The 26,834-nt window shown below is 37.4% G+C and overlaps 1 protein-coding gene and 1 long non-coding RNA gene across 3 annotated transcripts in view; one reads left to right on the top strand and one right to left on the bottom strand.

The window, feature by feature from the left end:
* Positions 1–7,987: 7,987 nt before the first annotated feature.
* Positions 7,988–26,834, top strand: part of LOC147915187 (uncharacterized) — a 74,178-nt gene continuing 55,331 nt past the window's right edge. Inside the window, exons 1-2 of one of the 2 annotated variants that reach the window (XR_015554494.1) lie at positions 7,988–8,071; positions 11,549–11,604. This is a non-coding gene — a long non-coding RNA (uncharacterized LOC147915187). Of the gene's footprint in view, positions 8,072–10,857; positions 11,061–11,548; positions 11,605–26,834 lie in introns of those variants that run through there. The other variant, XR_015554493.1, reaches the window with a different exon arrangement.
* The window catches only part of LOC147915188 (uncharacterized), a 59,680-nt gene continuing 55,281 nt past the window's right edge, over positions 22,436–26,834 (bottom strand). Inside the window, exon 3 of the mRNA XM_087439975.1 lies at positions 22,436–23,022. Within this exon, the coding sequence (XP_087296101.1) occupies positions 22,892–23,022 (131 nt within the window). The 3' untranslated portion in view covers positions 22,436–22,891. The remainder of the gene's footprint in view (positions 23,023–26,834) is intronic.

Raw genomic sequence — 26,834 nt, forward strand, 5'->3', positions numbered from 1 at the left:
ACTTTCTTCATTTAACCTCGCAATTCTCCTGACAGCTCCTTCTTTTTCTCTGTCAAAGCTGCACTTTGCAAAGTGTTCTCAGTTTATAATTGGGGTTTTGGTTCATGCTTAGGCAAAAGTATGTATTTTATTTCTAATTATAAAGTACTACTTTATAACTTGAAAGAAAATATTTATTGAGCAGGAACTGTTGTACGCATTAGGGACGGAGCACTGAATGATGCCATCCCTGTCTTCAATGGAACTAACATCCTAGAGGGGATGGCAGATTATAAATAAGTGTATTTTCAACAGAAGTGAGGTAGTAATGGAGCTATGAAGAAAAGTAAAGCAGGGTGAGGAAACAGACAAGAACAGAGAGGTGCAAGAACAAAATTTTGGGTAGAGTCAGAAGAATTCTCTAAGGATATGACACTGAGCAGAGACAGGAATGAATTGAGGAAGTAGACTCTGCAAAGATCTGGGAGGTGTGTGCCAGGCAGAGGGGCCAACAAATACAAAGGCCTTGAGGTGAAAACAAACATGGTCATTTCAAAGATGAACCAGAAGGCCACTGTGGCCTGAGGAACGGTGCTAGAGAGGAATGGTAGAAAGATGGAGAGGTGGGCCAGGGCCAGATCTCATACAGCCTGGGGAAAGATTTGAGGAAGCCACTGGAGAAGGAGGGCAGAATGATGTGGTCTGAATTATGTACTAATGGGACTATTCTGGCTACTGCATGGAGAATTGACTTGGTGGGGAGGGATAGGCAAGAGTGGAAACAGGGAAGCCAATTAGGTGACTACTGAAGTTAGATCTAGTTAAGATTCAGAGGATAGCAGTAGCAGTTATCAGAAGTGGGTATATCCTATCCAAAAATAGGAATTTTTTTCTCTAATTTGTGTTTCTCTAACACAAGGAGTCAAGAATGACTCCTAGGTTTTTGGCCTGTGCAAAAGGAGAATGGACAGGCCGTTAATAATTTGTGGAAGCCTGGTAGGGTGCACAAGTCTGGATTGTGTCGTAGATAAGGAAGAAATTCAAGACTTCTGATTAGATGTAAATTTGAGAAGGAAAATTCAAAAGAATAAAAAGACATTTAAAAAATCTCAAATATAGGCCTCTAATTCAAAGGAAAATACCTATTAACATTATAGTTTTTCCTTTCTAAATGTATGCCCTTCATATTTTTTTTTATTGTGAAGATGATTAGTCCTGAGCTAACATCCAATGCCAGTCCTCCTCTTTTTTTTTTTTTTTTTGCTGAGGAAGATTGGCCCTGAGCTAACATCCGTGCCCATCTTCCTCCACTTTATATGGGATGCCGCCACAGCATAGCTTAACAAGCAATGCGTTAGTTCACGCCCAGGATCTGAACCTGTGAATCCTGGGCCGCCAAAGCAGAGCTCGCACACTTGACTGCTACGCCACAGGGCCAGCCCTATGCCCTTCATATTTTTGATTTAGCTTTAAATCTACCTTATTTCAAAAGAATTGTATTGTTGTTTTTTTCTAATGGACTTTATTTTTTGGTGTCTTAGGTTCACAGAAACATTGAGCAGAAAGTACAGAGAGTTCCCATATGCCCTCCTCTCCCCACAATGCACAACCTCCCCCACCATCAACATCCGGCACCAGAGTAGTACATTTGTTACAAGAATTGTGTTCTTTGAACTCAAGTACAAAACTATATTGTACTTGATGATGTTTTGATGTGTAAAGGAAATTTTCTGAAAAGTTTATCTTTACGCAAACTGAAAGTATCTGTGCAATTTTTAAATATACAAGGCTAAGAAGACTCTCCAAAAGTCCAGGCCTTAACATTGGAAAAGGTGGCTGGTCTTCTCCCAGTGTAAATACAATGTGGGAACATTGGTAGTAATGGGTGGATATGGAAGCCTTTCTCCATTCCCTCAGCTATTGATGTTTCATATTAATAAGGGATAGAACAGGATGAGGTCAGCTTCATAAGCAGCTCTGTGTCAGTCTGAGGAGAAGGTGGTATTGATTTTTGGAAGCTTAGAGCCTGCAGTGGTTTGCAATAGAAACACCCTGGATTGAGAGTGAAGAGACCTGCCTTCCAGTCCTGACGTTGACACGTTACCACTGTGTGGCCTTCGGTCACATGATCTCTCTGGAATTCAGTTTCCACACATTTGAAGTAGGGTCTGCAGTATGAAGCTTGTAGGATTATTTTCAGGATTCAATAAAATAATGTATATGGAAATACTTTAAGGGTAATGAAACAATGTAGAATATGATATGTATATCTATATATATCTGTATATGATAACCTATGAGTTATGTAGGAGTCACATTCCCGATTATGTTGTACCATACAAATATGCTAATGGTGGACTTAACATATATAAAACATACATCAGTTTTCTTAACACTAAGAGCTATAAAATTACATATTACCTGAAATTAAAAATATAATTTTCTCATATCTCAATATGTATCACAATACAGATAATTATAATTATAAATAAAATGACATGTCATAACATACCTTATCTTCTTTGACTTGCTAACGTAAGTAAATAGACATGGCAACCATTAATGAGTTTCTGTTATGGGAACAAGTGTGTGAAAGAAAGTCTCAGTGGTAGATTTAATCTGAGCATTCACCTCCAACCAAAAGTTTTTCTAGGTACCCCTGTTAATTTTTCAGTGAAGTACCTGCATAAATACAAATGATGTAATTTCTATTCTGGGTAAAACCATCTTTGAGGTGGTTGTGTGTTTGTGTGTGTCTAACATGCCTCTTTCTTTCTCTATTCTGTTCAAATTACCTTATATATATATTTCACTTTGAATTATAAATATCTGCCAAAAACTACAGAAAGATATGCCTTATGGATAAAATTGAACTGAATGGAGATTCAAGGGCAATGCTGATTTATGCAGCTAAAAAACTTTCTAAGTTATCAAACTATTCATTTTATTTCATAACCTTACAGTGGGTAATATAGAGTCTTTCTACAGTGAACACTGAGTAAAGCATGAAAATAAACTTGTTACTCAATAAAGTGTAACAGGTTTTTTAAAAATTGTATATACCTATACCAGCAGGTACATTGAAAAAAAGCATATGAAAATTGTTTCACTTTTTTATTTGTATAATGCCTTATTCCTAAAAAATACTTGAAATTATTTATAAAACAGTGTCAGTAAAAATGATGTAGTTCAGGAAATGGATTTAAAGGGAAAAAGAAGATATGAAAAGAACGTGAAGGTGGGAGGTAATGTTATTACAAAAAAAACCCAATGCTGAAAGATCCTTGCTAGGGATTTGTTTACTCATGATTTGGTTTTGAGCTTCATAGAAGGCCCAGCATAAAATGAAACATGAGTTATGAGTCGCAGTGTCAATTTTGTGAAAGCAAACCACTTTGCTGCAATGTGGGAATTTCTTTTGTTGTGTTTTTTTCCCCACCAAAAGAAACACATTTGTGTAAATAGATATAACTTGAATGGTGTAGGCTGACATTTTCTTTTCTCACTTAAAATGCTGTCGTTACCAGAATGGTAATGAGTCTTTAAATTGAGGATCAACCTGTACAATCCCTGGTGCCACAGAGATCACCTATGACTTAATAAGCATTTCAAAAAGCAATCTAATTTGGCAAAGTAGGTAACGACCTGGCAATTTATAATGAACAACCCATAGGGAAGTAGGAGAGGCTTGCAGTGATAAAAGTATCCAGCTAAAATCTGAAACTATGGTTTTATACCTGACACCGTTGCTTATTACTAGTTTTATTACCAAAAAAAAAAAGTTTGCAATTACTCTCTGGAATCAAATAAACAGGTGCGTAGTCTTGAAACAGGAAAAGAACATTCAGGGTGATAGTGAATGCCAGAGTACCAGAAAAAAGATGCAAATGATTCATTAAATGTATTAATGTATTAATTCTGTAACATTTTTAAATACCTAATTTTAGTGTAAGGATTTTAGACATAGTTTTTCCTATATTGCAACTCTTCATTTCTGAGTGCTTGTTCTAACCTTTATCAACTGGGAGACTATACTGGTACATACAGCTGAAAAATTAAACTCTGCAAATCCTCTTGCCCATCACAAGGCCCACAGATTCTTAGGTTTCCTCACCTCACCATAAAAATTTAGAAAACTGGAAAAATAAGAATATAAAAAGGAAAGAGTTATGTTAGAATTTTTTTTCAAGCCGTCAAATAAATAAAGATCCAGTAGCTAGAAGATAAATTAAAGACAACTGGTATACTTTCATATATCCATTTCTTTTTTATATCAATAGGTTTACAAAATTATTTTTCTGATTATATAAGAAATACATGTTCATTGTAAAAAAAACATTGGAAAGAAGTATAACTAAGAAAATAAAAATCACCTATAACTACACCTCTTAGAAAAAAATCACAATTACTATTCTGGTGAATTTCCCTCTAGCACTTTTTCTGTGTATTTAGATATGATAACATATAACATTTATTGAATTTACTATGTGTCACAACCTATGCTAAATACTTTACATGCATTCTCTCATTTAACTCTTTCAGCAACCTCATGAATGAATGTGTATATATTAGTATTTAGTATTTAGCATATATATCTACATGTATATGCACACACATATATATGCTTTTTGAAATGTATGTATATTTATCTATACACTAAACTCTGTAACATCCCATATGTACCATTTTAAATTCTTCTCTTTTCTCTTAGGATTATATTGAGAGCAGTACCTCATGTGCCGTAGAGGTACCTATCAATCCATGGCACCCTCACCCCATAGCCTGCAAGGGACAGCACTAGGACCTCATGATCCCACCTCCTGCCTAACTGAACGAGGACGAACTCTTTGCCAAGTAGGGCCAATCCACCAGTCTTGCCTGAGAAGATGGAATTGAGGAACAGGAAAAGAGTCAGGCAGATAGGGGTCTGTGATGGAGCATGAGGCCATTTTCAGCCGTGGGCACATTCAATTAGCAGAGAAAGTTTGTCTGGAGCGAGAAACAAGAGAATGGGGCAGATACACAGAGAGGAGCAGAAGCGAGAAACTGGACAGTTGAGTCCAGGGAGAGAGCGGGGACAGGACAAACAGCTGCTGGAGGCATCTCCATTTGCAGAGAGAGCTTGCTACCTTTTCTCCAAATGCATTCCAAAACCTTTTTCCATACCTTTCCTCTAAACATATTTTTAACTTAAGCTAGTTCGAGTAAGTTTCTCTTCTTAAGATACCATGTCAGTGTGTATCAATAATGACTAATTTGCTATGTGAAAGACATCGTTCCAAGCATTTTGTGTTCATTTATCTCATTTAATGTCTTTTAATCTTCATATTAACCCTAAGAGGTAAGTATTATTATCTTAATACTAAATATGAGGAAACTGAAGCTTAAAACACTTAAGCAGAAGGGACTATTTAGGAATGGCAGGTTTACTGGCCCCTCTACACACACACTTTTTACCTTTGTCACTTCCTCAAACCCTACTAAAATGACAGAAAGTGGAGTTTTTTAAAAAGGCTTAGCCACACCAGGACTAAGAGCACAAAAACAATGAAAAGGTGTAATTGATTGAGTAAATTCGAGAAAGCAGAACCCTAAACTGGCAGTGAGAAAATTTGAAAAGCAATTCATTTTGCCTTTTGTAACTGACCCCAAAACTCAGGAGAGACACCAAAAAGTGGAGGAGAAGGTAGGGCTAAAAACTAGAGAAATGGTTGATAGTGTTGAAGCAGCAGTTCAAGCCCCAGATCTGGAATCCTGCTCCACACATGGAGGTAACTGCTCCTCTCTCCCCTCTCCTCACCCCTCTCCAGCAAGATACTGGAGGTTTAGTCCAGGGAAAGGGTAAAATAGAGGGTCCTTAAATGGGAGACCAGTGCTTTTAAGGGTGTGGTTGCTGCGTCAGAGCAGGGGATTTGGATACCATGTGTACCTCTCTTCACCTACTTGCCTTCCAAAATGCTGGCAGTCAGACTCTTCCTGTTCAGGCAGGAGACTGGAATGCTTATCTCTTAGGAATCAGCCTAGCCCAAGAGAAAAACTGAAAGATACCGACAGCAAGAATTCCCTAATGAAACAGCCCAGCCATTTCACTACACAGATGCCCAGTCAACAAGCTGCACCCACCTGTACACCACCCTTCCGGGCAAATTTCTAATACAAATAGCCTGTGACCACCAGATAGTACATATATAATACTAGTGGAAATAAAAACAGCAACTTGGATTAAACTTTCTAAAAACTCAAAACATTCTGATTAATGTGCATATGAATATATGAGATATATTCGTGAGATAATAAACCTTTGGGGGAAAAAACCCAGAATGCTTTAAAGAAGTACATTCAGAGGACACAAAGAAGAGCTCTTGGATATTAAAATATAATAGAAATGAAAAATTTAACAGAAATTTTGCAAGATAAAGTTGAGGAAAGCTTATAGAAAGTAAAGCAAAGAGGCAAAGCTATGGAAAATAGAACAGGCAGAGAATAGAAAGTGAAATCTAGAAACAAGAGAACAGAGAAAATGGAAGGGAGGAAACTAATACAGAAATAATTCAAGAACTTTCTCCAGGGCCGGCCCTGTGGCTTGGCGGTTGGATGAGCACGCTCCGCTGCTGGCGGCCCGGGTTCCCATCCCGGGTGCGCACCGACGCACTGTTTCTCTGGCCATGCTGAGGCCGCGTCCCACGTACAGCAACTGGAAGGAGGTGCAGCTATGACATACAACTATCTACTGGGGCTTTGAGGGAAGAAAAATAAATAAAATTAAAAAAAAAAAAAAAAAAAGAAACTTCTCCAGAACTGAGGCACAGCATTTCCACATTGAAATGGCTCATTGTGTATTCATGATAATGAATGAGAAAAGACCCACCACAAGACACAGCCGTGTGAAATTTCAGGATACTGAATGCAAAATAATAAAAAAAATAACAAAAGTATTCAGATTAGGAGTTCACACTTCATTGAAAATATCACTAATCAGTTTGTCGGTGAGACATGGAGGTTAAGAACATGAGCTCTCCACCCAGCTCACCTAGATTCTAATCCTGAACTCTGTACTGACAAGCCCTGTAACTCTGGGAAAGTTATTGCAACCCTGTCTCAACTTCCATATCTGTAAATTGGAGATTAAACGTAGTACCTACCTCACAGCTTTGTTGTGAGAATTACATAAGGTAATAAACATAAATACGTGCAGAAGTGTTACTGACACATAGTGCTGAGAAAATGTTAGCTTTTCTTATGGAGCCTGTTATTAGCAACTCTAGAAACTAGAAGGCAATTGATCAAAGCCTTCATAATTCTGAGGGCACATGATTTCTAGTCTAGTTTTCTATTCCCAGCCAACTATTAGTTAAGTATGAGAGTAAACTTTTTAAAATTTTAGACGTACACAGTCTCAAAAATTTTACCTCTTATGTGCACTTTCTCAGGAGTCTGTGCTCTGCCCAAACAAAGAAGAAAACTAAGAGAGAGAAAGACGCGGAATCCAGGAAAAAGGAAATCCCATGCAAAAGCCGGAAAGAAGACCCCAAAATAATAGCTAAGCTTCAGCCAGTCCAGATGTGGGAAGTCGGAAGGCTCATGGGAGAATTTATTTAGGAGGATGAAATTGATGTTTAATATGTATGTGCATATTGAAAAAAGATTTTCACAACTGGGGAAGTGTTTGTGAATAAAAAAATTACAAATATGTAGGAAGCCAAGAATAAACAATAACACCACTTAAAAAACTTTTAAAAAAACCAAAACTTGCTCAGAAAAGGAAAAGTAATAATAGTACCCAATATGACTCATCAAGGTCTCATGTTTATATGGTCATAATACTATACACACTGTAGTGATGTAACCAAAATTATGATAAAACTCTTTTGGGAGAAAGGGGAAAGAGTAAGGGTGTATGTGTATGCTGGGGATAGAGGCGGTGAAAGAAAGCTAAATTATAATTTTACATAGTAGAAAGTCAATAGATAATAGCTTGTTTGCTTCTTTCTTTCTTTGTTTTTAGAGTGGTGGAAGTATGGAGGCAAATATCCTAAGAATCAGTTAAAACGGCTGAATGTGGCTGCCTCTGGGGAACAAAAATTGCAAAGAGGTAGTTAGAGTTCTGCTGTTTTTCTGTAATAAGCCTTGTACAACACATTGACTCTCTAAATTATGATCATGTGTAACTTGGATAAAAATGAGCACTGAGTTCAAAAACAAACATTGCCTAAAATATTAGAGCACAATTAAGTTAAAGTAGCAACTTGGATTAAATAAGACCCTTGTTCAAGGTCATAGAACTTGAAAGTGAAAAAACTAGAATTCAATACCTCCCCTCGACATATATAGATAATTCATTTTAAGGGATGGATAATACTCTATTGAGTGCATATTTCCTAATTTATTTAGGCAGTCATCTATTATTAACCATTTAAGTTCTTTCAAAATTTTCAGTATTATTATGTAACAGACATCTTTACATCCTCAAACACTAATCTCTGACAAAATCTCTGATGATTTATTTTAGGTAAATATCTAGAAGTAGAACTCCTTTGTTAAAAAAGAAAAAAAAGAGTCTATGAACTCTTTAAGCCTCTGTGTATATATTCCCAAATTATTTCCCAAAGAAGTTGTATCAGAATACTCTGACACCAGCCGTAGAGGAGGGTAACTCCCTCAGCATATTCTCACCAGCATTAAGTATTAATTTTCAATCAATTTTGTCATTTAGTAAAAGAAGATATAATTTTACTGACTTATCAAAAGAAAAATTTGTTTCTGTTCACATGGGTAGCAGCCTAGTGGTCAGTAAATTTTCGTGACTTCCTGGAGGCATAGCACAGAGGTCAGTTATCAGTGTCCACTTTTGGGGCTCTTGCCTTTGATCAGGATATTTGGAAGAAAACATGCTATCACACAGTTATGCAATACAGACTTTATTATACTTAGTCTCATAAAAATAAGCTTTATTCTGACCTGAGGGAAATTAATGATCTTAGACTTTAGACATGGCCTTTCATTTTGGATGTAGTTGTGTATTTTATGACTGTCTTAAATTCACACAGTGCTTCTCTTTTGAAAACATTTATTCAGTATTCATTTAGCATACATTTATTAAGTGTATACAATGTTCTAGAACGTACTAAGTGCTGGGTCATAGTCGCAAACAAAACAGTTTCTGGAGCTCAATCATTGTTTAGGATTTACAGAACAGCCTCAGAAAGTCTAGATAATCTCGGCAATTGAAGGAGAAAATTATGACTGAAAATATAAATGTCTCTATAGTATGAGAAATAGGGGTGAATAACTCGACTTCATGATTACCAGCCAAGAACTCAGTCTACTTAGAAATCTCTGCACATGAGAATATTTAAACTAATCGTGTTCAAGGGTATCGTATGATACAATTAAACATATGGTATGCACATGTGACTCAGACACCAAGTAGTCTCTATTCTGTTTATGACAATGGATAGAAAAAAGGCTTTTCTTCATATGAAATATATAGAATGTCCCCAAACTCTGTTTTATCTTTATACATTCTCTGTAACTTAGCTTTTTGTCAGAAGGAAGATTTGATCCTAGTTCAGAAAACACAACTCAATACTGTTACATGGTCATTTCTGTCTTTGAACTGCATTGTCAATGACACTTCAAAAGAACAGTAGATAAGGGACTTGACACATACTTTAAAATGTCATCTCTAAATTGTACCTCCATGGTAAGAAGGAAAACCTCACAGAATTTTCACTCACCAGACATAGACCATCCTGTTGCTCTGCTTCTCAGCCTCAGTGACAGTTTCTCATTTGTCCGAAAGCTATTTCTGTGACAGAAACATACCTTCTCTTTATTAGGCAGAGCTCGAGTTATAACTCTCTTTAAAAAAAGAAAAAAACAACACTGCTTAGAAGCTATCTCTTGGCCACAAAAGTTCAGATAAAATCACTTTCATCCTCTACTCTGCCCTCACAGTGCTCCAAGGACTTGGTTTCCCTTTGGAAAAATGGCTTAGTGATGAGAATGGAGTCTTATATTTGTAGAAAGAGAGATAGACAGTGAAACCATATTGGGACAATAATTGGATAGTGTTATAAACATCAAGGAGCATCACTCTCCAGTCCCAACGCTAGTGAGTGGCAAGTTAAAGGAATCGTTATCTGAATATCTGGTATCAAGGGGCCATACCTCCCTACATACTTCAGTGAAACAACTCATAGATATATCCTTCTATTTTTCTAACCATTTCCCTATTTTTATGCTTCTTTTTATGTAGTACTGAAGAAAGAATAGTTTTATACATCAGACAGACATGGGTTTCGAACTTCATGCCACTTAATAACTATGTCAACTTGGACTTAAAGTCTCTAAGCCTCAGACTCCTCCCCAGTAAAAAGGGGGAAATGCCCTCAAGGAGGTGGACCATAACTCCCCACTCCTGAAGTGTGGGCTGTGCGTCGTGATTTCCTTCCAAAAAGTACAGTACAGAAAAGAGCAGCAATAAATAACGTTGCAGTGGAGAAATCTGACAAGCCCTCCCCCAAGGTTAACATCAACAGTGATGGGTCATGTTGATAGCATATACCCTTGATATCATGTGATGAGAATGGCACTTTTCCTCTGTGGTCTTTCTCCCAAAAAACCCATAACCTCAATCTAATTATGAGAAAAGCATCAGAAAAACCTAAACTGAAGGACATTCTACAAAATACCCTGACCAAAACTTTCTATCTTGCCTTTTTGTGAAGATCAAAACATTTTTAGTTATTACATGTTGTTAGATAATTATGTATTGTTCAGAATATACATTCTCACCCCATTGGCTTCAGACTTGGCCATGTGACTTGCTTTGACAAATGAAATGTGATCGGAGGTGAAGCATGTCCCTCTGAGCTTCTGCCTTGTGATTTCGTCATGCTGTTTCCCCTCTGAAATCTCCAGTAAGGCCTCTCTGTCAGTCAGCGAGAATCCTAAGTGAAGACCATGAACTGCCCAGTGGCAGTTGACCGGTGATACACATGCAGCATGAGAGATAAATGTTATTGTTGTAAGCTACTGAGATGTTGGAGTCATCTTATGACAGCAAAACTGTGCTTAAGGTGAGGACCTGCTCTTATCAAGTGATGAAATTCATTCCTTTTTCCCTTGTTTCTCTCCCCTTCTCCTTCTTCCTCTGTATTCTTTCTCCTTCCCTCCCCCTCTTCTTCTACCAACTTCTCCTTCTCAGGTTACACTTAGCGATTTCTGAGTTTCTCTTTCCTCTAATGATTCTCTTTAGACTTGAGCATTCCAGCTTCTCTTCTTAAATTTGCTCTTAGCTGTTTACATCACTTTCATTTTTCTGGTATTTTCAGCCAGAGGCATCAGTGAATGATTGAGGCTCAGATAAAATCCTTTGTTACTCATCTGCCTTGCTCTTTATTCCCTCCACGTTGATATCCTGGTGAAATCAGATTAAAATTAACATCCAGAAACCCTTTGGATGGGAAAAGAAACTACCACAAGGAAAATTAAGGGTGTTTTTAAAGAGTTTAGGAACTGATTATAGGCATGTAAGTCTCATACTTTTTTTTTTTTTTTTTTTTAGCATCAGCTACCTCCTGAATCACTGCCCAGTTGCCAGCTGCAAGTCCCAGCTCCAAAGTAAGTCTGGCCAATTCTGAAATTCTAGTTGACTCATCCAACCTTCATGTTCACCCAGGGCTTACTTAAGCATCCAAAATAACTTAAAATGTAGATCCCCTCATCCCAAGATATCTGCACCTGGTGAATGATGCGAAGGGAAAATGGGCAGAAAGGGCTCCTCTTAACCACGCCCAATTTTAATTTCACATGCATATAACTTGTATGGGAAAATAATATCATTAGATTCGTCGAACCTTCACAAAATCAAACTATCCAATCAACTATCTATCCAGAAATCAAATGTCCACAGCACAAAGCCAGAAGAACCTCAGAAGGGGTGGTGCTGTCAGACAACAGCAGAAGGAGCTAGTATTCTGAAGTCAGGCACAGTTTATGTCAGCTTCAAGATGAATTTCACTGGCACGGAGAGCAAGCGTTGCTCACTGCCATCAGGTAAATGCACACAATTTTTTCTAGTCCTGTAAAAAAGATTGAAGCGTTTGACTTTCCTTCTCAATTTGAATCTTAGAAGTCATATTGCCCTCTAGGAGTTCATTTCTCTCTCTCATCTGAAGATATAGGATATGTCTGTCCAGGCAGGCGCTCTGGGCATCTAGGAGCAAAATTTGAGGAGAAAGTCAGTCTGCAAGGTAGTTGGTTGTTCAGGGGTCACCCGTGTACTTCCTCCATGAAAAGTCCTGTTGACACTGCTGTGCCGGGTTTAAAGGAGACTACTGCACAAGGATGGAGAGGGAAGAACATCATAGGGTTTCAGGAAAATGCAAAAGTTTTGGAAAAGAACCTGGTATAGGATACATTTTTCTGGTATAAAAACTTAAATGTATAGTTCAGAAAGACAGAAAACTGTCCAGTTGATTTTGCCACAATTGGCAACTAGACAAAATTTGAACAAATCTGATTCCAAATCCTATGAAGATCTGATGGTAATTGGAATTCTGTAGCTTCTAGAAAGCTGACTGGGCAATTTTCACAATGTATAAGAATCTCGGCAGAATTTCCACTACTGTTCCTTTCTAGGCTAAGAAAGAGGGAGAAAAGAGGAGAGTGATGGATGGAATAGTCTACTTGGAAAACATTTAATTGCCTTACAGATTTTGTTTGATTCAGCAAACTGGTCCTTAATTTTTCTGATCTCACTATGAAAACCTTTGCTCGTCATCACATTTCTATCTTTTCCTATTCCTTGCTCAATTGTTTTTGTTTGTGTGTGTGATTTTTAGATTATTTTATAATCTAGTTTAAATCTTATTTTTAGAATTTCTTTATGGGAGCAAGAGCCAATTTGCTAAATACTTTATACCTGTTTAATGTGCAAAGTTCATAACACTGTCTTGATAAGAATTTTTTAAAATATATTTTTGAACACGACTTACACCATCTCCTTGAAGGCAAAGCAGGAAAGTCATATATTAAATATTCTGATCACCATGTACAATTGCTAGGAAGAATAAATCAATAGAAACAATTAAAAGTGTGTCAAACATAATAAAAAGAACAATTACCAATCAAACAGATGGTTATCATCTTGACAGTTTGAGACAGAGGTTAAGCCCAGAAAGTACAGCATTTGAATTCATGAGAGAAAGGAATGCACTCTTAAAATATCGAAAGGCAGAACCCAATACTTGTCAGAATGAATTGTTTTGTGTCTTGTTAGGGCTTGACGTAAGGCACTCATGAAGTCTAAATTAAAAATAATGAATTGCTAATGTGGTGTGTACTTTTGGCTAGGTCATTCATAGAAAATTTTATTATTTGGAAAACTTTAACATTCAAACATTAGCATATTACTTAAAAATATGGGGTATAGACAGAGCACTAATGGCTAAGGTGAGTTGCTTAGGTATAAAATTCCCTGAACTGATTCTAGCCTCAAAGTCTGTGGCTGGGCAAGATCTTTGAACTGAAGGGGAATGGAAAAATAGCCTGAGATTTTAGGGATATGGTGAATGCATTCTTTGTTGGAATGGGCACTAGACCACTCAGGGATATTATTTATTTCCTTGTATACTAAGTCTAGATGTTTCAGGTATTTGGGGTTATTTGATAAATAACATAATATGCATATAATAAAGAAATAATAAACACAAATAGAGAAATATGTGTTCTGGACATTTGTATTAGACAATAGTATTAGTCATATCATAGGACTGAACTGTAAATTTGTTTAAATTAAATGTACATATTTTTGTTAGTAACTTGCCTCAATATTGAATCCTCTTCCCCAAACCCCTCTAATCTCCCTCAAAAAAAAAAAAAAGAAAATTCAGAACTTTTTATCCACTCTACCAGTACTCCTAAGTACTTATTTTAACTTAAATTAATCATTCCATCACTCATTTCATTGGAGTAGTGACCCCTCAGCTTTTCATTTTAGGAGCTACATTCTACCCATTCATGGTGATCTTCTTTGTGTCCTGATGGAATAAAAAGTAATTGGCACACCATCAAAAGATGAATGGATAACGAAGATGTGGTATATATACACAGTGGAATACTACTCAGCCATAAGAAATGATGAAATCCAACCATTTGTGACAACATGGGTGGACATTGAGGGTATTACGCTAAGTGAAATAAGTCAGAGGGAGAAGGTGAAATACCATATGATCTCACTCATTAAGTAGTAGATAATAACAACAACAAACAAACACATAGAGACAGAGATTGGATTGGTGGTTACCAGAGAGGAAGGGGGGAGGGAGGAGGGCGAAGGGGATAATTAGGCACATGTGTGTGTGATGGATTGTAATTAGTATTTAGGTGGTGAACATGAGAACATGATGTAATCCATGCAGAAATAGAAGTATAATGATGTACACCTGAAATTTATACAATGTTATAAACCAGTGTTACCACAATAAACAAACAAACAAACAAAAGTAATTGGCATGTTTGTGCCTTTGCTTGTGTGCTCCTTCCACCTGGAATGCTCATGGCTCTAAATTGAGTAAATGTTATTCATCCTTTAAATCCTAGGTCAATGGCATCTTCTTCTTGAAGATTTTGCTGTACAGAGTAGGCAGTCAATAATTAATCTGTTTATTTACATTTATTAAAATATTGTGGTCAAATACGTAAATCTTTCAATCAGATTTTTTTTTTACAAAACTTACCTCATATAGTTGCTGATTTTTAGCCGGTGGTCTTGGATTTAAAACTAGCAGTGAGTTTCAAGGATTTTAACTGAAAGCTTTATACTGCCTCTACTAGTTACTAGTTAAAAAAAGAATTGTAGGCTCTTATGTTCCAATGGTAGTTTTTTTTTTTGTTTTTGCTTTTTTCCTACAGTAATGTTTTAGTTTCTTTCTTTTCTTTCCTATTAGTGTGGCAGAGTTGGCTTATCTTAGTGTGTACCTTATTTTATCATGATTGTGAGTTTTTAAGCATTCATCACATGATAAGTTAATGCATTGATGTATTATAATCATATCTGAGGGCATGTCATATCCAGGAACTGTTCTTATACTCCTTTATTATAGCTCTTTATTTATTTATTTTTTTTAGAGGACAAGTCACCCTGAGCTAACATCTGTTGCCAATCTTCCTCTATTTTGTATGTGGGTCGCTGCCACAGCATGGCCACCAACAAGTGGTGTAGGTCCACACCCAGGAACCAAATCCAGGCCCCTGAAGCAGAGTGCACCAAACTTAACCACTAGGCCATGGGGCCGGCCCCATATTACAGCTCATTTTTTAACAATAGAAGTCAGCATTTTTACTAAAGAAACTTTGGCTTCTGAGGTTTCTTTTTTTTACATTTAAGACAAACTCTTTTTTGTGTGTGTGTGGAAGTTTGGCCATGAGCTAACATCCATTGCCAATCGTCCTCTTTTTGCTGAGGAAGAGTGGCCCTGAGCTAACATCTGTGCCCATCTTCCTCTATTTTGTATGTGGGATGCCTCCACAGCATGGCTTGATGAGTGGTGTGTCAGTCCACACCTGGAATCCAAACTCATGAACCCCGGGCCACCAAAATGGAGCGTGCGAACATAACCACTACGCCACTGGGCCGGCCCCCCAAGACAAACTCTTTGACTGTTTTTATTATCATTTTGGTCATTACTGCTACTTCTCATACAATTTTATTTTTATAAATAAATTGCCTGAGATGGTGACTTTGGCGTCCCAGGAACCATTTATGCTTACTTTCTGGTTTATGTTAAGGTCATCAAACAAGTAATTCCCAATTAGCAAGGTATTAGTACATTAAACATGAAATGAGATTTTTTTAAAAAGTGTATGTTAGTGAATGGCGTCTGAGTTCCTCTTAGGGAGACAAATGTTTTTGAAAAGGAAACTGCCTATGGTGTGGAAGATGGTGACCGAGGATTATGGTCTGGAAGGAAATATATGGAAGTATTAGCTAAATGGTCCAGCATGGAAAGTTGTCACAAATTTGGGGGTTTTAGTGAGGAAGAGAAAAATGAGAGAGAGATTAGTCAGACAGGAGAAGTGCTCAAATTATATGGCAGGAGACTGGAGCCTTCATGAAGAGAGCCAGTGGTGAATAATTCCTGCTAGCAGGACTATTGAAGGAGTTTTAAGAAAAGGATTACCTAACATTCAGTTTTAAAATGTTTTCTATGCAATTTTGTGTGGTGACTCCTCTCTTTCATTGTCTTAAAATTTCAGAGAAGTCATCTACAAAAATAATTGACATCATTTTGGAGAAATCAAGGAAAAGTCTTTGCCCGTCCCTGTTTTGTGTAAGACAGAGCAAAAAGAATACCCATTGGGGATGAGATAACAGTAAGACTCAGAGTTCAGTGAGAATAGGAAATGAGAACTACTGGTGTCCATGAAAATGCCAGTTAATAGAAATCTCTCTAAAGATGGGGTGGTGGGGAAAGGGAGTGGGTTTTCTACTTCCTAAAGGGATAGAAGGGTTGAGTTGATTTTAGATTAATCTTAAAAAACAGTGTTAATTTGATTGACATTTGGGATATACCTATAAATGATAAATACCAAACCTATAAAAATTATTTTTGAAATAGAAGATGGTACTATCAATGCAAATATATTTTCTTTGTAGAAGACAGTGCTGTCAATGCAAATATGTTTTCTTTGTCATCTGATTATGTCATATTCCTTATGTCCTCCATGTGTGTGGTTTGGAAGAATATCATTATCTTCATTTTCAAAATGCAGACACTGGGATGTGAAGAGGGTTAGTGATTTTCTGAAGGCCAGTCTGTAAGTTGGAAGTGGAATGGAGCAGACTCCAAAACCCATGGCTCAGGTTCAGCTCATGATCTGTAAATACTGTGGTGAGAATTGTTAATGCCGGGCACTTCAAGAGCTGTCTGACATTGGGCGTGTATCTCAGTAGCATCATGCTTCATTTTTTGTTTTTTGTTTTTTAATAAAAAAGTAAATAATAACATTGAATAGTTTTGAAGATTAAATGATATAACATATGCAAAGCATTAAGCACAGTGCCTGCAACCAAGTAAGCATTCAGTGAATGCTAGTATTATTTATTTGTTTGTTTTTTGTTATTATTTGGAAAATAAAGATTAATATGAATAAAATTATCCACATTCCTTTCAGTTCCTATCATTCCAGAAAACATTGTCTGTAAACATTTGAAAAGCATTTTTGGAACTGAATTTTAAAGCATTCTGGTTTTTCAGCATCATGTGAAATTTTCACATCAATTTCAATCTCATGGATACTACAAGTTTGTTCTAATTGTATAAGGTCTAAATGGAAATCTGAAAGGACCCAGGGGCTCAGATCCTTCGAATCCTCCTGCCAGTTGATTATTATCCTGGGACCGAGTCGGCCTGGGCTCAGGCGTAATCTTCCACAGATGCCTCACAAACTGAGAAATCAATAAAAGAATCCATGGCAGCTGATGGTACAAGAGCCAAAGTCAGAGTCTGCATGTCAAATTATAATACTGCCGCCCCTCCTTATCCCAGAAAATTTTCTTTAGCGTTAAGTATCAAAGTTTAGGACTTCCTCTGTCTTCTTGAATTTGGCTTATATATCATAGATTAGAGATGAGGAAAGGGACCTTTTATCATGGTAGAAGGCAACTCTGTTCTTAAAATTGAGAAAATTGAATCCCAGGGGTGTTAGTAACTTGCTCAAGTTCCACAGCAAGTCATGGGCTTCTTTTTAATGAAGTAAAAGTAGAAGACTAATACGGTCACCAAGAATGACAGGTAATTGATTTTTGTTAAAACTTTATTGACGTATAATTGGCATACAATAAACTACATATATTTAAAGAATATATTTTGATGAGTTTATGTATAGACTCATGAAACCATCACCACAATCAACATAATGACCATACCCATCACCTCAGAAAGTTTTTTCATGTCTCTTTGTGATCCTTTCCTCCTGCTTCTCCTTGCTCCCTGCATCCTCACCCCTGTTGTCCCAAGACAACAAATCCAGGGTCATATATTATGTTATTTTATAATGTGAATTTTTTTTTACTTCACTGTTTATCCTGAATATCTTTCCTATCCTAAAGCACAACTTTACCTATACTTAGGCTAATGCACCATGCACTCTCTGTACCCACTGAAATACAGGACTCACAGACTTATGCAAAGTTCCAGACTCATGTATCTAACCATTCATGGGATATCTCCATCTCTACCTTTGATGCCCCACAGGTATCCCCGACTTGTTGCATCCAAAGTTGAACTAGTATCTCTGCTACCCCCTCAAACACACATAGGTAGAGGCTGGTGATCTGTATTTTTTTTTTTTTTTTTTTTGCAGAGAAGGATTTACCCTGAGCTAACACCTGTTGCCAATCTTCCTCTTTTTTTTTTTTCTCCCCAAAGCCCCCACAGTGCATGGTTGTATATTCTAGTTGTAAGTCCTTCTAGTTCTTCTTTGTGAGCTGCCACCCCAGCATGGCAACTGACAGATGGGTGGTGTGGCTCCACAACCGGGAAATGAACCCAGACCCCTGAAGTGGTGAGAGTGCTAAACTTTAACCACCAGCCCGTCAGGGCTGGCCCCATCTGTATTTTTTTTAAATCTCCTCAGGTGGTACTAACGTGCAGCTGGGACGGTGAACCACTGGCCTAGAGAACATAACCCCACATCCTTAGTACAGAACACAAAGCCTCCGTGATAATTCTAGGCCTACCTCTCCAATCTGATTCTCTGCTGCTCTGTGGCTGACACTTTGTACCCCAGAATCGTAATATCTGCAGTTTATTGAACTTGACACATTCTTTCACCCTTTTGCATGTTGTGTTCCTTCTCTTTTCTCATATACCTAACAACTCTTATTCATCCTTCAAGACCCTTCTCAAGCAGTGTCCTTTGGGTGAAGATTTCTTCTACCTCTCCAGGCAGAGTTCAGGACTCCTTCTTCTGGTCCTATTTTACCATGTATATTATTCTGTTATTGCATTTATAATAATGACTTTCTTAAATGATTATCTCCCTTATTGGACTGTTGGCAGAGCCATGTCTTGTTCATATTTTTTGCATAACGGGGATGGAGTTTTTCCTGTCTACCACCATTTCTCATTTTCTGCTCTTTGACTCAGTACAAATTTTTCTGATTTTGTAGGACCACTCTTTCTCCTCTACATGAAGGAACCATGACCATAGCTCTAGGGCATCTCCTGCATATTATCTGTAACAGAATTGCAGGGATTGGTAGCAAAAGCAAATAAAGTCAGCAATCTAGAGAATGATGACCGCAGCCTGAGTCACTGTTAGTTGATCAATTAAACAACACATATTTATTATGTGTCTGTTGTATGCTTGGCACTTACTAGGCATCCCAGCATTGCAGCAACGTGTAATCTCTGCCTGAAGTTTCTAACTCTCTAGTTTGCTATTTTGACCCATATAAAGGATTTGAGGTATGTCAAGCATATTTGCAACTTAACTGATGAGTAAACAGAGCAGGTAACATTTACCCCCAAACCTTAAAATAAGAAGAATAAGCAATACATTATAGGATTTGTTTATAGGATCTTCTCCAAACCTCTGGCAGCTGCCTCCAATTCCTCCATTAGTCTCTTGTTAACATAAAGGTTTGATCCCTGTTAAAATGCAAATAACCTCAGAAAGGAAAACATTAAGTTATTGTTAATTAAATATGCCCCTTCCTGTTAATGAAATACATAGGAGTAGATTTTTAGGAAGACAGAGGATGAGAGCAAGAGAGAGTGTAGAAAAGAGACATTGGCAAGTGGCAAAAAGTCAAAGAATAGAATGCTGAGAAAAGGAGCAATTCCACAGGGCTTCGTCCAATAAGCTATGAATCATTGTTCTGCATGAGCAAAATTAAGGTGGGTTGTTATGTAAGGATAGAAGAAGACTAAAATTTGACTATTTCTAATAATTTTCAGAAATTTCTGTGCTAATATGAAAAGTAAATATGTACCAGAGTGAACAAATCAAAAGGTATTGATGATAAAGCCACTATGTCAGAGACAACCAAATTATCCAGCGATAGGGATAGTTCAATAAATTATGGTATTTGCAAACATTGCACTTCTATGCAACCATTACAAATTATATTCTAGAACAGTATGTAATTTCTTAAAATATTATAGGATAGGAAATATGTTCAGGATAAATAGTGAACTAAAAAATTATATTATAAAATAACATATAATATATGGCCCTGGATTTGTGAAAAAAAAAATATATGCATACACATATATACATAGAAATAGTTTCTGACCCTGATGTTAACATTGCCTATCTTTGTAGGAGTGGGGTAAGAGACTATAAACACTCATTTTAAGGAAATAAAATTTTTTGGCTTATCTGTGTTCTTTAACTTTGTTTTGAATTGCAATTTAAAAACTATTGTAGGGGCTGGCCCAGTGGCGTAGTGGTTAAGTTCACATGCTTCACTTTGATGGCCTGGGGTTCGCAGGTTCGGATCCTGGTCTCAGACCTACTCTCACTGCTTATCAAGCTATGCTGTTGCAGGCATCCCACATATAAAAAAGTAGAGGAAGATGGGCACAGAAGCCCAGGGCCAATCTTCCTCAGCAAAAGAAGAGGATTGGCAGTGGATGTTACCTCAGGGCCAATCATCTTCACCAAAAAAAATAAAAACTACTATAAACTTTTTAAAGGATTTCCAGTTAGAAGTCATAAAATTCTAATGCATTCTGTCAGCTCACATTGGATTATTAATTAGAAGGGAATATGGGGGTGAATATGTGCAAATCTGTACATGACTAAGAGGCCCAGTGAGGACTCTCTATAGAAGAGAAGTGCTGAAGTTGGCCAGAGGATCACTATATGCAAGATCCTCCTTATATGACAAAAGAAACAAATAAACCCAGAGTACACACATAATTTAAAAATATTTAAAGTCAAATCATATTTGCAAGATGAACAACTCCATTCATGAAAATTAACACCTGTGACAACGATGAAAATTCAAAAACACCTGACCATTGAAGATACTAGTGAGAAATGGTGCCAAGAGCCAAAATAGATGATATACAAATGTGAGGAAGATTCCACATGTGAGTGAAACTACACGCACCCTGCATGCTTCTGCTTCTAAGTCTGGGGAAATTAGCCATCCTAGTCACACTACTAGTGGAAACCATAGAAACCAAATGTAAAATTCAAAAATGATTGCATGGGAATATGTATTCATTATGACATTTAATCAACTTGTAATGCAGTTCATTATGTCCATCTGTACTTGTCTTATTTCTTCCCCCTTCTTGAACTCTGAGGATCAGATTTTGGGAGCCCGTTCTACTTCTCCAATAATTAATTCAAGGAAACAGTAGGTCAGATATTAAAATCTCCTCACATAGGTCTTGGATTCTCATTTTTTTATTAAGCTCACTAAGCGTCAATGGCATTATAAAACACAAAAGTCTAACTTTTCCACTAACTCCTAAAATGCTTGCTGCAAGCAGAATCAAAATTAACAAAAGAAACAACTCAGAAACTCTACAAAGATCTCTGTGGTGCATTAACACTGGGAGGAATTTAAGTACCACATGCAAATATCAAATGACATTTGCAAAGAATGTACCCTGTCTAATTCGTCTGTGAGCTAATGTGGTAATTACAGATTTTATACTTTCCAACAAAATCACCATCAAGAATACAGCAGCCAGGAAAATTTCAATCATAGGGGAAAAGCCACAAAGAATTACTGAAACTATGACCTACTCAGATATAAAGTTCAGAGCGTTGATTCTTCTTATAATGACTGACTGATCCTTTTTCTCCTTGAAAATGAATGTGAAGAGTTGGGTACCTGTGTACAATAAATATCTATATCTATATCTATATCTATATCTATATCTATATCTATATCTATATCTATATCTATCTGTATCTATATCTGTATACCTGTCTGTATATGTATCTATATATCTGCATATCTGTATGTCTATCTCATTTGGGCTTCAGTCTGACATATTGAGTAATCTGTTGCTATGGAAAATTGAAAATACCAACTCTAGGGCATACCCAGTTCATAACCAAAGACCACACCTTAACAAGCAAAGCCAGGGCCGGGCCCGTGGCTTAACGGTTAAGAGCGCCCGCTCTGCTACTGGTGGCCCAGGTTCAGATCCCGGGCGCGCACCGACGCACCACTTCTCCAGCCATGCTGAGGCCACGTCCCACATACAGCAACTAGAAGGAAGTGCAACTATGACATACAACTATCTACTGGGGCTTTGGAGGAAAAAAAAAAAAAAAGGAGGAGGATTGGCAGTAGATGTTAGCTCAGAGCCTGTCTTCCTCAGCAAAAAGAGGAGGATTAGCATGGATGTTAGCTCAGGGCTGATCTTCCTCAAAAAACAAACAAACAAACAAACAAAAAAAAACAAGCAAAGCCATACTCTAAAACAGTTCTGTTTAATAGTACATTCTGCAACGTTCTAGAATGTACTAGAACGTTCTAGAACATTCTGAAATGTTCTAGAGCTGCACCGCTCAACACTGTAGCCACTAGCTACATGTGGTTATTGAGCATTTGAAATATGGTTAGTGTGACTGAAGAACTGATTTATTTTATTTTATTTTGGTTAAATAGCCAGATTTGTCTATTCCCTACCATATTGGGTAGCGTAGCTCTAACATAAAGAAGCTCACCAAATGACAGTGACAAAATGCAATCCAAGTAAGGAAGCCTCCATTTGCTTGCCAACTGCTTGCGTATTAACAAGCTGAGCTTCTCCTCCTTTCTGTAGAATTAAGCCATCCACATGGATTGGTGACAGGGAAGAAAATGAATAGAAGACACACAAGCTACTTGGGATGCTTAGGATTGTTTCTTAAGGGTGGGGACCGTTTATTATTTATCTCTGTGTATGCAGTAAATAGCACAGTGTCTAGAACAGAATAGGTCGTCAATGTTTGTTTTTAATATGTTGAATAAGGTGCTTCCGTTTATCAAAATGGGAGAGAAATCCAGGCATCTGAATTCTGTAAATATAAAACAAACAAACAAAAATTAACTATGTTCTCCTATCCATGATTTGCATTAGACTAAATTTTGGCTATTTATACATACCCTGTAAATATTAACATATTGAAAATCAGACATTTAAAATTTTATTACTATTAAACTACATGGAATGTGTGCATAACAATATCTTCACAGAGATTTGGTTTAATTTTTTCCTTGATTTTTTTTCCATACCTGTATAAGAAATGGCTATATGAAAAAAAAATCCCCATATTCTGTAAAACTCTGAATACTTTATCTATTATGTCATTTAATTTATGTTCTAGGTAAGATTCCAAGTGCCTATTTCACCTTATAACTTAGGGCAAGAAAAAAAGCTTATCTCAATTAACTGTCATGCTCCATTTTTGAGGAAAGCTATGTATTTATTAGGAGGAATATGTACCTCTTGGTCTTGGTAGCCAGGAATCTCTGAGGAACAAAATAAAAGGGACTGCTCATTGTTGGGAGACAATTGCATGGCTTTCTCATGTTGCTGCATGTCTTGCAAGTGAGACACTAACTACTCTTTGTTCTGGATTATCTTTCTAAGAATGTTTTTTATAGCAAACAGCCTTGAATGGTAGAGATATTGTTTCCCTCCAGAGCAAAGTACGGGCACGCCTATTGCCCATTATAAAAGATTTGGGTTCTCTGAGCTCAGAGTTCCTCTCCTGCAGTGCAACCCACTGTCTGTGGAGGCATCACCTGGCTCTCTTTGCACCACCCTGTGGCAGCTGGAGCTCAGGGATTCAGTGCAGGAAAACGTAGATAACTCTGGCTACTGCTATTGCTGTGAGTAAGAGCCCTTTGTCTCTGACTGAGGAATCTCATCAGTTCTTCCAGCATCCAGGAAACTGTGGCAGGCTAATTGTTAGCTTGTGTGTAGGTAAAACCTCGGACTCTTCACAGTTCTTGACACTCTTACGGTTCTTGACACTCTTACGTAGCGAACATCCCAGATCACTCTCTTCCCCTGGATTACATAGCTCTTAATTGTCATTTTATTGGCCTTATTTTATGTGTCTTTTAAAAGTTGGAAGTCAGATCTTTCCTATCATTTCAGAATTAACAGAATGATGACAAATTTTATGACTGCAACTTTCTACACATTTTTAAGGACAAAACAAGCTCTTAAGGCCTTCATTAAAAGATGAGAGAGGGGGATCCGGGGGTGAAATCAGTCAGGAAAGCTGGAGCATTATTCTAGAATCCTGAGCTCATTGTTACAAAAACTGGTGTGAAAATCAATACGAAGAAGAGAAGATGGCTCATGGTCATAGCAACCGGGCCTGGAGTCAATACTAGAAACCACGAATTCAGGGCGGGATCGGTCATGGTAGCAAAACACAAGGCAGGGCGCATCGAAGGACGCAATCAACAGAGTGAACAGGTGGCCCACAGGATGGGAGAAAATATTTGCAAATCATATATTTGATGAAGGATTAATGTCCAGAATATATAAAGAACTCAACGGGAACAAACAACCTGATTTAAAAATGGGCAAAGGACTTAAATAGGCTTTTCTTCAAAGAAGGTATAAAAATGACCAGCAAGCACATGAAAAGATGCTCCACATCGCTATTCATTGGGGGAATGCAAATCAAAACTACAAGGAGATGCCATCTCACACCCATTAAAATGGCTACTATTGCAAAGAAAAGTAACAAGCGTTGGCAAGGATGTGGAGAAAGTGTAGCTCTTGTGCACTATTGGTGGGAATGTAAATTGGTGCAGTCGCTATGGAAAACAGTATAGCAGTTCCTCAAAAAATTAAAAATAGAATTACCATATTATCCACCAATTCCACTTCTGGGTATATACCCCAAAGAATCAAAAGCAAGGTCATGAAGAGATATTTGTTCATGTTGATAGCAGCTTTATTCACAATAGCCAAAGGTGGAAGCAACCCAATGTACATTGATGGGTGAATAAACAAAATGTGGTATATACATACAATGGAATATTAGCCTTAAAAAGAAGGAAATTCTGACACATGCTACAGCATGGATGAAACTTGACGACAATATGCTAAGTGACATAAGCCAGTCACCAAAAGACAAATACTGTGTGATTCCACTCATAGGAGGGCCCTAGAGGAGTAAAATTCATAGAAACAGAAAGTAGAATGGTGGCTGCCAAGGACTAGGGGGAGGGGGCAACAAGGAGTTGTTTAATGGGTATAGAGTTTCAGTTTTGCAAGGTGAAAAGAGTTCTGGAAATTGGGACTATACAGCAATGTGAATGTTCTTAATGCTACTGAACTGTATATTTTAAAAACGGTTAAGATGGTAAATTTTGTTATGTATATTTGACTACAATTTTAAGAAAACACAAGGCCGGGAAGAATAGAGCTTGGTCAGGTTGTCAAAGTGGGGTGCAGCTCAGGAGTTTATAGCCATGAGTCCCAAAGTGAATCCCCATTTACGTCTCAGAGTCTCTTCTCACTCCATCTAGTCATAGTGGGCTCAGGGGGCATCTGGATTTTCCTCTTATGCAAAATTTATAGTCTGGAAGTCAATTAGACACAATTTGAAAGTGTGATAAACATTTTAAGGTTAGTAGCATCTCAAAAGTAGTAGCATCTCAAAATTATCCCCTCTTTTTTTACTTTAAAAATGACTTTTAGGGCCGGCTCCGTGGCTTAGCGGTTAAGTGCGTGCGCTCTGATGCTGGCGGCCCGGGTTCGGATCCCGGGCGCGCCCCAAGGCACCACTTCTCCGTCCAACGCGAGGCCGGGTCCCACGTGCAGCAACTGGAAGGATGTGAACCTACGACATACAACTATCTACTGGGGCTTTGGGGGGAAAAACATGAATAAATAAAATCTTTAAAAATGACTTTTAGTTACACAAATAATATATAAATTCATCCCCTTGTAAAACATACAAATTAGGTCAAAAAACTTTGATGACTGAGACAAAAGACCTCAGGTGTCTACGCCAACATCCATCCTCTCTTTTTGACTTGGTAATAAAACCCCTCACTTAAACTGGGGTTGTGGCCAGGTGAAATAGCGACAATATTTCCCAGCCTCCCTTATGATTAGAATTCACCACCTGACTAAATTCAGGCAAATAAGATGTAAATGGAAATGTTATATGACAGCATCTGTGAAATTGCCTTAAAGGATAGCTGGCACATGTGTTGTGTTCCGTTTTTTTTTCCATTCCTCCATCCCATTCCCTGGAACTCAGAAGTACTGGCTGGCACTCTAGCAGTCATATTGGGCCATGGAAATGAGGGCCACAGCCTAAGGATGACAGAAAAGAAGGCTAGAAGGAGCCTATCTCCTTATCTTCATAGAATCTTCATCCTTATACTGTCTATCTCTGGACTTCCCTTATATGAGAGAATAAGTCACTATTAATTTGATTTATTTGTCACATAATGCTGAAACTAAACCTGATAGACTATGATCACTATCTGGGTCCCCTCTTTGAGCTTTCCCACTCTCATCTTAAGGTAACACTATCATCGTTTGTTGTGTAATCTTCTATGCTTGTCCTATGGGTTGATGTGCACCCACAGAAAATATATAGTATTGCTTTTCGAGATTTTATGATTTAGTTTTCTTTTCTTACCAAAATGTCATCACAGTTTATAAACCGTACATATTGTTCTGCTACTCACAATTTACTTATTCTTAGATTTAATATATTCAGAAGCATATGCTTTCAGATGTAAAAACATGATATGCAGCCTGAATTCAGCTCAGAATGTTTCCCAGGGACAACTGCCTTCATACACTACACAAGACCTACGACTGCTAAAATAATGATGATAATAA

Source organism: Ceratotherium simum, chromosome 15, assembly GCF_057802395.1.
Source record: "Ceratotherium simum simum isolate JZ-2026a chromosome 15, ASM5780239v1, whole genome shotgun sequence".
Lineage (NCBI taxonomy): Eukaryota > Metazoa > Chordata > Mammalia > Perissodactyla > Rhinocerotidae > Ceratotherium > Ceratotherium simum.